General features: G+C 35.7%; 1 protein-coding gene across 2 annotated transcripts; it reads left to right on the plus strand.

The window, feature by feature from the left end:
* Positions 1-389: 389 nt before the first annotated feature.
* On the plus strand, positions 390-4,216 carry LOC133802438 (remorin 4.1). Of its 2 annotated transcripts, none has more exons than XM_062240737.1 (6): positions 390-575; positions 1,387-1,555; positions 1,774-2,454; positions 2,789-3,233; positions 3,373-3,454; positions 3,636-4,216. In XM_062240737.1, exons 1-6 carry the CDS (start codon positions 546-548, stop codon positions 3,846-3,848), a joined length of 1,620 nt encoding a protein of 539 aa, XP_062096721.1. In that variant the 5' UTR covers positions 390-545; the 3' UTR covers positions 3,849-4,216. The 2 variants fall into 2 exon arrangements, with proteins under 2 accessions (XP_062096721.1, XP_062096722.1); XM_062240738.1 differs by lacking the exon at positions 390-575 and adding an exon at positions 1,129-1,235.
* The last annotated feature ends 7,611 nt before the right edge of the window (positions 4,217-11,827 follow it).

Consider the following 11,827-nt stretch of genomic DNA (forward strand, 5'->3'; position numbering starts at 1 on the left):
TTTTTATTTTTTGAGGGGAGACCCATTTTGCTTTTAAGAGGGTAAGTAGAATTAAGTTCACATTATTACCCTTGTTTAATTGCCTTTAACTCTTTCCATTATTTTTTTTTTGGGTTTTAACATTTTGTCCTTTTGCTTTTAAAATTAGTACATAATTAAAATATATTAAATATCTCCTACATTTATAATAATCGGCAAATCCTCGGGATATAATCGGGGAAAAGCCCGCCGACCACGAAATTACGCCACGTCATCGTACAATTGGTCCAGATCTGACGTGGCGTGATTCAGAGGTTTGGTACAGGGAGTGGACCGTGGTCTTTGACGCAGAGGAGTCAAACTTGATCATTGTCGTTGCTTGCCTACAAAACAGAGACTGAGACAGAGTTCGAAGTGAGAGAGAGAGAGAGAGAGAGTTAGAGAGAGAGAAAGCTGTCTGTCTGTAATGACTTTCACCCATCAAAGCTGAAAGCTCTTCCTTCTTCTTCTTCTCCTGCTGCTACTGCCATAGGTGAGATAATAAGAGTTTGAGAAAGAGAGATCCAATGGAGTACGAGAGAATTCACAAAGTGCAGGTACGGTCTTTTTTTTGGTTTTTACCATTCAAATGGCAGAAAATACCAGTAACCCATTTCTCATTTCCGTGATCTTTTCAAGTAAAATGGTAGCTTTTTTGTTCTTCTTCAGTGTTTTGTTCTTCCTTATACAAAAGGGTACTGTAAATTACCTTAATGTTTTTTTATTTTTGTTTCTAAATTCTGTAGTGGGAGTACTTTGATTAAATTCTTTGCTTACTTTAATTTCGTTCTCTCTTTCTCTCCCACATTTCTCTCTCTCGATTTTTTTTTTCGAAACTGGGTTTGTGTCAAAAGTTAACTTTTTGACCAATTAAGATGTACCCAATTGGTGTTTTGTTGAAATTTTTAGTGGGGTTTGGTTTTTTCTTTCTCAAGCTGAAAATTGTAAAAGGTGGCAGCCTGTGTCAGTTGTAAATAATAACGTGTCTTAGTATTAGTTAGGGCACTTGGACTCCAATTTTGTCTTAATTGAATTAAGTTCAGAGGTGGAAGAATACTATATCTCTGTGTAGTCTTTTTCATTGATTAAATACTTAACCATGTAAATATTTCTTTGTATGAACAAAATATATGTATACATATACTGGTTGTTCTTACTGAAATTTGAATCCTCAAATGGTGTTTGGTTTTGGTTCAAGATGATTTAGAATCATTAAAGTGAGTAATTATTTCAGTTTGTTTTGTTAAAATGATTTCTTCTTTCAAATGCTTTTGGAAGCTTTTTTAAGTAGTGAACCGAAAAGCTTAATGTAGGTGGATTAATATATCTTCTTGCTTTTCATTTTTGGCCTTGTCTTCTTAATTGCAGACCGGCATGATTTCCCCAAGCAAACTGAGAATGAAGCTCATGGGGGCGCACCACCTTAGGAAGAAAGATGGATCCAACAGTAACTCCTCAAGAACTTCTCCCGCCAAGCTTGCTGATGCTGATTTTGTCAAGAACAGCTTGTTAGACACCACAACTGGAGATGAAGAAGGTTTGTTTTTCTTCTTTCTTGTGAACTACATATTGAATGTTTTGGCATCACAGCAGCACTATTACAAAATTTATCTTTTTAGTCATGTCCCAGTTTGAAGTTTTAACCTTTTATTTCTTCCTAAGGCTGAATATGAAGAAAGAAAACAAGAACGAGAACTATGCACAAATTATCTGAACTAACTATGTCACTGACTGTCATGTTATATGCCCCTCCAGTTACATCTCCAAGCTTAGAAGTTCCATCTATGAACTTCACTGTTGCGCCAACATTGGGGGCAAGACAAAGTGACCAGACTTCTGACCAGCTAAAGGAGTCTTTCCCAGAAGAAAATGGCGAGGCTGGTCGAGTTAGAACCCAGCAATGTTCGAAGGGTGACAGCAGCAATTCAAGCACGGTTCATCCTCTGAGAACATTGGAAGATGACAATCTCGACTATGACAGTAATGCTAGTTCTTCTAGCTTTGAGTTTCATAAGGGGGAAAGATCAGGACACAATCCCATTTCAAGGTCAATCTCAAGACCTATGCCATCCAAGTGGAATGATGCTGAGAAATGGATAATGAACAGGCAGAATGTACAAGCTAATCATCATCATCATCATAAAAGGAATGCTTTACAAAACCAAACAAATAGGATGCCAAATACAAATATGGTGAGAGTTGCTCCAGAGTCTGGTAATTGTGATATCAAATTATTATTTAGCAGAATGGCAGACACCAAGAGGGTTGATTTCTGTCAAACAGCCTCGCAGTTTGGACTCGACAAGTTCTCATTTGTTTCTTCTGGAAGTCACCCCATTTCGGGTCAAGCTTTGATTGATCAATCTACTCAAAGTAAGGATTTAAAAGAATTGGGGGAGTTAACTTGCCCAAAAAGTTCATCAGATGAGACTACAGGTTTGTACACACCTTTTCTGTCCTATTATCAAGTTCACATGTTTAATGTTTTCCTGGATTTGTTAACATAATTCTTTTCATGGCATAATTATAGCGAAGGAATGAAATTGTGGTCTGATATGCTAAGTAAATAAGGATGTTTAACAATAGACTTCGGTTTTATGAACTAGTTTCTAAGTGAAAATTTAGGAAAGGTTCATTACATCACAACATAATGTGTGAACACGTATTTCATCGTTATTCTCTTCATTGCCTTCTCTTCCAATGCCTTTTGACTTGATAGTGAACAAAGATAGATGAAGAAGATGATATCTTTGAGTGGTTCATTGTATAGGGATTCCTGCCATTAGATCAGTCTCAATGAGAGACATGGGAACTGAAATGACACCTGGTACAAGTCTTGAACCTTCAAGGACTGCTACTCCTGTTGGAGCAACTACCCCAATCCGCAGTCCAGCTTCCTCAATGCCATCAACTCCTCGAGGAGGTGCACCAGCTTCAACTCCGATGGAGCTTGCCCATGATAGGGAATCACATCTAACTGAAAACAATAGGAAAGAATTGTCAGAAGAAGAATTGAAGCTTAAGACTAGAAGAGAGATTGTGGCACTAGGTGTCCAGCTTGGCAAGACGAATATCGCTGCTTGGGCGAGTAAAGATGAGCAAGAAAGACAAAGATCTTGTGCTGAAAAGACCAAGGCAGAGGAGCTAGTTCGTATAGAAAATGAAAGGCGAGCTTCTGCCTGGGAAGAAGCTGAAAAATCTAGACATTTTGCAAGGTTCTTTTTATGACTCATTCACTGTAAAGCTTTTTCTAAACAAAGTAGGAAATGTGTTTTTCCTTTACCGTCACAAACAATCCATGTCCAAATGTTCTACTATGGTTAAGTTGACCAGCTTGATATTAAATCTGTTCAGATTTAAACGCGAGGAAATCAAAATCCAAGCATGGGAAAGTCAGCAGAAGGCAAAATTAGACGCCGAGTTGCGGCGAATAGAGGTATTTGACCCTTTTTCCTGTCAATTGTTTGCATGATCATCATTTCAGACTAAAAATATGTTTGTCTAAGCTAGAGAAAAGGGAAACTGCTCCCAACATTTGAAACTTTTATTGATATTGGTGCATTTTGTTTTGGCCTTGAGCTAACGTTACAACAATGTGAATGTTTTACTTGTTTTAGGCTCAAGTGGAGCAAATGAGAGCCCAGGCTCAAGCAAAGATGGTGCAAAAAACTGCGCTGACAAGGCAAAGATCAGAAGAAAAACGAGCATCAGCCGAAGCCAGAAAGAACCGGGACGCAGAAAAAACTGCAGCCCAAGCCGAATACATACGCCAAACAGGAAGAATGCCATCTGCTTCTCAATACATCTGTTGTGGTTGGTTAATGTCGTAAAGCCAAGAATCAATACTTGAAAAGGGAAAACAGAAAGAACAAAAGAGAGATAGTAAAAAAAGTGGCCTTTCTTGTTTGTATTAGGAAGGTCTTTACAAGGTGTGTAGTAATGGTAATCAACTTTGTATGTACCAAGTCAAATATTCTGTGTAAAAGTTGTTTACATATAGTGATTTTTTTTGCAGTGGACTACATTTAGTTCCGAGTTTGAATTGTTCATAAAAGAAAGAGTTCAAAGTAGTAGAATCTGTTTGAGTAAGAGCAAGAAAATTGCTCTCATGTATTTATATGCTTTTCTTAGTTTGTTTTTTATTCATTTGTTATTAGTTGTATTCTTTTCTTTCAAGAAAAAAATAAGCTTTTTAAAATTTATTTGCTACTATTACACAACAAACAACATACTAACATCTTGAGCAGTGATTGCTTTTAACTTCATTGCTAGAATAAAGGGTCCCAAGAGAAGAAGCCAAACATGGCAACATCCCTATTTGATCACAACAATCCAACCTGAGGGGGCTCCCAACAAGCAAAAGGTGAACGACACGACTCACATCACCTCTATATGGGGGGTATAACATTATTATTATTATTTATTAGAGTAATTATATGTGGAGACTAAACACATCACCCTATTATATTATAATAATGATAGGTGCACCTGAGGCAATGGAGGCCCAAGGCATAGTAAAATTGTGAGGCCTCTAATGCAAATATATATATATATATATTATTTTGGTTATACAAAAAGATATGTTTCTAAACTATTTAAAAAATATGGGGTCCCTATTTAGTTGGGGTCCTAGGTTTGGGACTGTCCTGTAGCTAAGGTTGACCCTAATGTGCTCATTGACTAATCATATTTATTGTGTGACCCATATTATTAAAGAAAATATTAATGCTATAAGGTATCTTAAGCTGCCCAAGGTGACACTTTTTTTTACAAGTGAAAGGAATCACATTAAGAATGAAAAATGAACGGAGGGACTACTCACATGGGATGACATTTTATATGTGAAATTTAATTTTAAACTAGACACCATTTGTTTTAGTTCAATAAGTTGTGTTGGACACTGTGAAGTTGTACACCTTAAGTTGACAGATTGATCAAATTTTTTATTATTCTTATTATTGCAAGGGTTTTTGGCATGCCATTCTTTTGAGTTATTGGTATTATTCAAAAGAGTCAAAAAGGTATCGACAAATAAAAAAAAAAGAATTTTTTTCATAAATATGACTTTTTTACTATTATTGTGCAAATATATGGGGAATTTATTTTTCCCAAAATTTATAGGAAAATTTAAAGAAAACTTAGGAATTTGTGGGAAACACACATATTGACTAACCAAATAAGGCAATTAAATTTAATAGAAAACACGGTAGGAAAACGGGGGCAAAATTAGAATCATTGTTCCAATTAACCCCTCAAAAACAAGTCGACAAAAGCTTTTCCCAAAATATCGATCGATCAAACGTCAATTCTCCACTTTCGATAAATCCTCAAAGATCCAATCAACCTCTTGAAGATTCAAGAACAACTTGAAGCTTCAGAACATCCAGAAACTAAACAACTCTCTGACCATTTGCACAAGAGCAAAAGTCGATCAACTCAGATTAGAAACTCATAAATTGCAAATCCGACCAACATCTCCACTATGTGAAATCTCTGGTAACATTGTGAAGCTCCGATAACTACCTGAAATTTACGTGAATTTTCTGACCACCAACAACTCAAGAAGCCAATAAAGAACACAAAACACAAAAATATACAAGAAATTGGATCAGCTAGTACAAATATCCAGCAAGTGCAGTCAACTCTAGAGACTATGTCACCATTTTTCTAAGAAATCGGTTAATGTGGTTTTTTGCCAACAATGAATTAAGAAATTCGAGGATGAAATTAGGTTTTATCTAAACCGTATAAGGAAAAAATACCAAGGACTTTACGTGGTTCAGTGTTTAAATTCCACATTGTCCACGAGTCTATATGATTGCTTGTTGATCTCTCAGGAAATCATTTATGACAATCTGTCCATTCCCTCTCTATTTATAGGGGTTCAATGGACATATTTAGGTGACCGTTCAATATTGTGTAACTTACAAGATCGGGTAACTCCCAAACATACAAGTAAATACATTAAATGTTATATTATTTTATAATATAATGTAATATTATATTATATTATAATATAATGTTTTAGATTAAATAAATGTGACAAAGAGTGTCACATATTGTAACATATAATAGAGAGTTACAATATTTAGATATATGAGATATATACAAATAATGTAACATATTTGGTGTTACAAATTTGTAACTTCCAAATATTACCCTTTATTGTGTAAATTTGGTGTTACACAATATTGAGATGAATTTCATAAAGCCATTTGAGAAATGACTGTTAGAGATATGATTTTAACCCCAATAATGTGTTTTGGGGGTTACAAAATCATTTGGGAGGGTTTGGAATGGTTTGGAAAAACAACACAATTTTAAGTGTTGAAAATGGTCAGTGGCCGCGGCCTGTGGGACAGAGACTAGTGGCCGTGGCCACAGGCCAAAAACTGACCATTTTTTCAGTTTTTTCAATCTTTGTTGAACGGCTCAAAAAACCCAAATAACTCCCAAATCTCATTTTTAATTCCATATTAATCCAATTAAACATTGGTAACAGCCATGGAGGTTGGTGGAATTTGAAATTCAAAGGGTGTCTCTAAACTCTATAAATAGGAGCCTATAGCTCACTTGTAAGACACAACATTTCTATCCATTAGAGAACTTGGCTAGAAACACCTTGAGCCTTGATAATTCCAGAAAGCATTTCCTATAATCTGTGAGAGATCCCTTAGTGCTTGAGTTAGGGGGAAATAAGCTTTTGGATAAAGGTTTCAAACATTGTTCAAGTTGGTGATCCCCAACACTCTTCACTTTGGTAGTGTGAGTGAGAGTTGCTTCTATTTATTTTGTTTGTTCTTTCTTTCTATTCTATTTCTCTTCATCTTCATATTATTCTCTTTTGTCTATTTGTATTTCTTGTTTTGAGTTGTAATCTTCTTTTCTTTATTTCAAACATTTTACTTTACTTGTAACATTTTGCTTTGAGTTGTATTTTCACTATTCTATTCTTCTTCTCTTCTTCTCTTCTTCTTGTTTTTAGTTTATTTGTATTTTCAGTTATAGAGTTGTAACATTATTCAATCAATCAATATTTATTTGTAATATATTGTCTAGAGTTGTAATATTATTATCAATTTCCATTGAGGCAAAATAATTTTTCCTAACATTCAAAAGCTTATTCCTTGTTTGTTTCAATGGATGTCAGACCATCAAGATAATGAATCAAGACCTAGTGAGGTTGGATAGGTTTGATGGATCCAATTTCACTAGGTGGCAAGACAAGGTGAGATTTCTTTTGACCACTCTCAAAATTGCCTACATTCTAGAATCCACTCTAGAACCTCTCCCAATACCATCCGACAAGGACACTCCCGAGGAGGTGGAGAAAAGAAGGAAGAGGGAGGAGGACAATCTCCTTTGTAGGGGTCATATCCTCAATGCCCTTTCCGATAGGCTCTATGACCTATACACCGAAACCATATCAGCCAAGGAGATATGGGATGCACTAGAGAAAAAGTTTAAGGCGGAAGAGGAAGGTACCAAAAAGTTCTTGATATCTCAATACTTCGATTTCAAATTTTTTGGTGATAAACCTATTCTTCCTCAAATTCATGAATTGCAAATAATTGTTAACAAATTGAAAGTGTTAAAGATTGAGCTTCCCGAGGTCTTTCAAGTTGGTGCTATAGTGGCTAAATTACCACAAACTTGGAAGAGCTATAGGAAAAGAATCCTTCATAAAAATGAGGATTATTCTTTGGAGGAGATCGAAAAGCATATTTGAATCGAAGAGGAATCGATATGTAGAGATAAACTTGTGGAGGGGTCTAATTGAGAGACTTCCAAAGCAAATGCGGTGTCACAACCAAAACATCCCAAAAACAAAGGGAAAAAGGGTAATGAGAAACCTTTGGGTCCAAAAACCAACCCAAACAAGTTTAAGGGCAAGAAAGGTCCTTGCTTTGTGTGTGGGAAAAAAGGTCACTATGCTAAAGAGTGTAGGCATAGAAAAGACCAACAAGGACCTAAGGTGAATGCAACTCAAGAGGATAACATAGTTGCTACCCTTAGTGAGGTGAATGCGGTCCAAGGCAAGGTGAAAGGATGGTGGTATGATACATGTGCCACCGTCCATGTCACCTATGACCAATCATTGTTCAATACCTTTGAAGAGTCAAAGGGCAACCATGAGATACAAATGGGCAATGAGGGCAAATCCAAGGTACTTGGCAAAGGTACTATTGAAGTCTACTTCACCTTCGGCAAGAAAGTTACATTAGTGAATGTACTTTATGTTCCCGAAATGAGTAGAAACTTAGTAAGTGGTGATTTGCTTGGCAAGCCCGGCATTAAAGCCGTTTTTGAGTCCGGTAAACTTATACTTACCAAATCAAATGTATTCTTGGGAAAATGGGACTCTTGTGAGGGAATGGTTAAATTGTGCACCAATGATGTAACTTTCAATGTTATCAATAAAAATGCTAATTCCGCCTATATTGTTGAGTATGATTCTTTATTTTTGTGGCATCTTAGACTATCGCATATAGGTTTTTCAACCATGAAAAGAGTAGTAAAATGTGGTATGATTGCATGCAATATTAAAAACTATGGTAAATGTGAAACATGTGTTAAGGCAAAAATGATTAAGAAACCATTTCCTAGTGTAGAAAGATCATCTAATTTACTAGATTTAATCCATAGTGATCTTTGTGAATTAAATAGTGTTTTAACTAGAGGTGGTAAAATGTATTTTCTTACTTTTATAGATGATTTTAGTAGATATCCCTATGTGTTCCTTTTAAAGCATAAAGATGAAACTTTTGATGCTTTTTAATTGTATAAATTAGAAGTTGAAAATCAAATAAATAAAAAGATTAAGGTGCTAAGAAGTGATAGAGGAGGAAAGTACTTCTATAATGAATTCAATACATTTTGTGAAGAAAATGATATAATTCATGAGTGCACTGCACCTTATACACCACAACACAATGGTGTTGCCGAAAGGAAAAATAGGACTTATCTAGAGATGATAAATTCTATGTTGGTGTTTTCTAAGTTGAACTTCAACTTATGGGGTGAAGCGCTTTTAACCGCTTGTCACATTCTTAATCGAATACCGATGAAGAAAAATGAGATATCTCCATATGAGTTATGGAAAGGAAGAAAACCCAACATAGGGTACTTCAAAGTGTGGGGGTGTCTTGCATATTGCGAGAAAAACGAACCTAATAGAACAAAGTTAGGTTCAAGAGCCATAAAGTGTGATTTTGTTGGTTATGCCAACAATAGTAAAGCTTATAGGCTATTAGTCTTAGAGTCTAATATTGTGATTGAATCTAGAGAAGTTGAATTTTTTGAGAATATGTTATGTGACAACAATTCTCAAACTTCAACATCTCTAAAGGAGAATTTGTTATATGAGAACAATTCTCAAGCTTCTACATCCAAAGTTGATTCTCAAGAGGAGAATTCTCAAAAGGATGTAAAGCAACCTTTTGAACCTAGAAGAAGTCAAAGACTTAAAAATCATAAAAGTCTAGTAGTGGATGAGATAGATTCTCAACGAATTTCGTTCTACATGGTAGAAGGAAATAGAGAGGAAGTTATTAGGAAAATTTCTATTGTACTTCTCATTGAGGATGATCCTAAGACTTATAGAGAAGCTATGCAATCAAGAGATAGTGCATTATGGAAAGAAGCAATCAATGATGAGATGGATTCCATTCTTTCCAATAACACTTGGGAATTGGTAGACCTCCCACCGGGGTCTAAGCCAATTGGGTGTAAGTGGGTATTTAGGAGAAAATACCACACTGACGGCACTATCCAAACCTTTAAAGATATATTAGTAGCTAAAGGGTTTAGGCAAAAGGAGGGTATCGATTATTTTGATACTTATGCGCCTGTTGCAAGAACAACTTCTATAAGAATTTTGTTCGCTTTAGCTTCTATACACAACTTGTATGTTCATCAAATGGATGTCAAAACGACATTCCTTAATGGTGACCTCAATGAGGAGGTCCATATGGAACAACCTGAAGGGTTTGTCCTACCAAAATATGAACATAAAGTTTGTAGACTTGTAAAATCCTTATATGGATTGAAACAAGCTCCTAAGCAATGGCATGAGAAATTTGATCAAGCCATTATGTCTAATGGGTTTAGACATAACAATGGAGACAAGAATTTCTATTCCAAAACTTGTAAGGGATATGTGATCATTGTTTGCTTATTCGTGGATGACATGCCTATTCTAAGTAATAGCATGAAAGGGATAGAAGAAACGAAGAGGTTTCTATCATCAACCTTCAAGATGAAAGATCTTGGAGAAGTTGACACCATACTTGGTATCAAAGTAAAGAAACATAGTGGGGGTTTTGCGTTAGGGCAAGCCCACTATGTTGACAAAGTATTGAACAAATTTAACCATCTCAAGGTTAAAGATGCCAATACTCCATTCGATCATAGTGTAAACCTAGAGAAGAATGAAGGAAGAGCAGTGGCTCAATTGGAGTACGCTAGTGCTATAGGGAGTCTAATGTACGTTGCCCAATGTACTAGACCTGATATAGCATTTGCAGTAAGTAAACTTAGTAGGTTTACAAGTAATCCAAGTGTGGATCACTGGAAGGCAATTGGAAGAGTCCTAGGTTATCTCAAGAAAACCAAAGGACTAAGCCTTCACTACTCCAAATTTCCTTCGATTTTAGAAGGATATACAGATGCAAGTTGGATATCCAATCTTGGGGACAACTTGTCCACAACTGGTTGGGTATTTACACTTGGTGGAGGTACAATTTCTTGGGGTTCCAAGAAACAATCCTGTATATCTCATTCCACTATGGAAGCAGAGTTCATAGCTCTAGCTGCTACCGGAAAAGAGGCCGAATGGTCAAGGGATCTGTTGATAGAGATTCCCTTAATCAAAGATAATGTATCTACTAAATCGATACATTGTGATAGCCAAGCGACATTGGCTAGAGCATACAACGGAGTGTATAATGGGAAGTCTAGACACATTAGTCTAAGACATGGATATGTAAGAGAATTGATTCAAAGATGAGTCATCTCAATATCCTATGTGAGAACAAGTGAAAATCTGGCGGATCCTTTCACTAAGCCACTAACGAGGGATTTAGTGGCTGCATCATCTCGAGGGATGGGACTTAAACTCCCTAAAGATATTCACGATTGATGGTAACCTATCTTAACATTAGTTATTCAACTAGTGTTAGGTTCAATAGGTAACAACAAGTCAATCATGTGAATATTAGTTGTACTCAAAACAAGTCCCATTTGAGATATTGAGTACTTGTGTGTTACCAAGTGGAGGGCTAAAACCGAAAGGTTTTTTTAATAGAATTCAGTCTTGTGAAGACAAGTATTTTTGGTAACAAAATACTGTAAGAATTCTACCTATATGGACCTAGGGGTGGTGCTGCCTCTCATGAGAATTGGGAGTATTCTCAAGAACGTCCATGAATGGAAAGTGCACACGACCATTAACGGTGCAAAGCGAGATATAAAGGTCTCAAGTGAACATCGCAAATGTGTGTGTGTTATCACCGATTTGTTATCATGAAAAGATGGTTCAATGCCTAGTGCAACCAAATTTTCGACAAATTTTGTGATAATTACACTATAGTAAAGTTCAAGTTGAAAAACACTTTGCTTTATGCACTAATGCAATGACTCCTATAAGAGAGAGTTCTTATTTAATCAAGTGGGGGATATGTTACATTTCAAAATATAATGATTCATTAAATAAGTGTTACAATAGATAACTATTTAATCTAGTGGGGGAATGTTATATTATTTTATAATATAATGTAATATTATATTATATTATAATATAATGTTTTAT

The sequence above is a fragment of the Humulus lupulus genome, chromosome 9 (genome assembly GCF_963169125.1).
Source record: "Humulus lupulus chromosome 9, drHumLupu1.1, whole genome shotgun sequence".
NCBI classification, from domain to species: domain Eukaryota; kingdom Viridiplantae; phylum Streptophyta; class Magnoliopsida; order Rosales; family Cannabaceae; genus Humulus; species Humulus lupulus.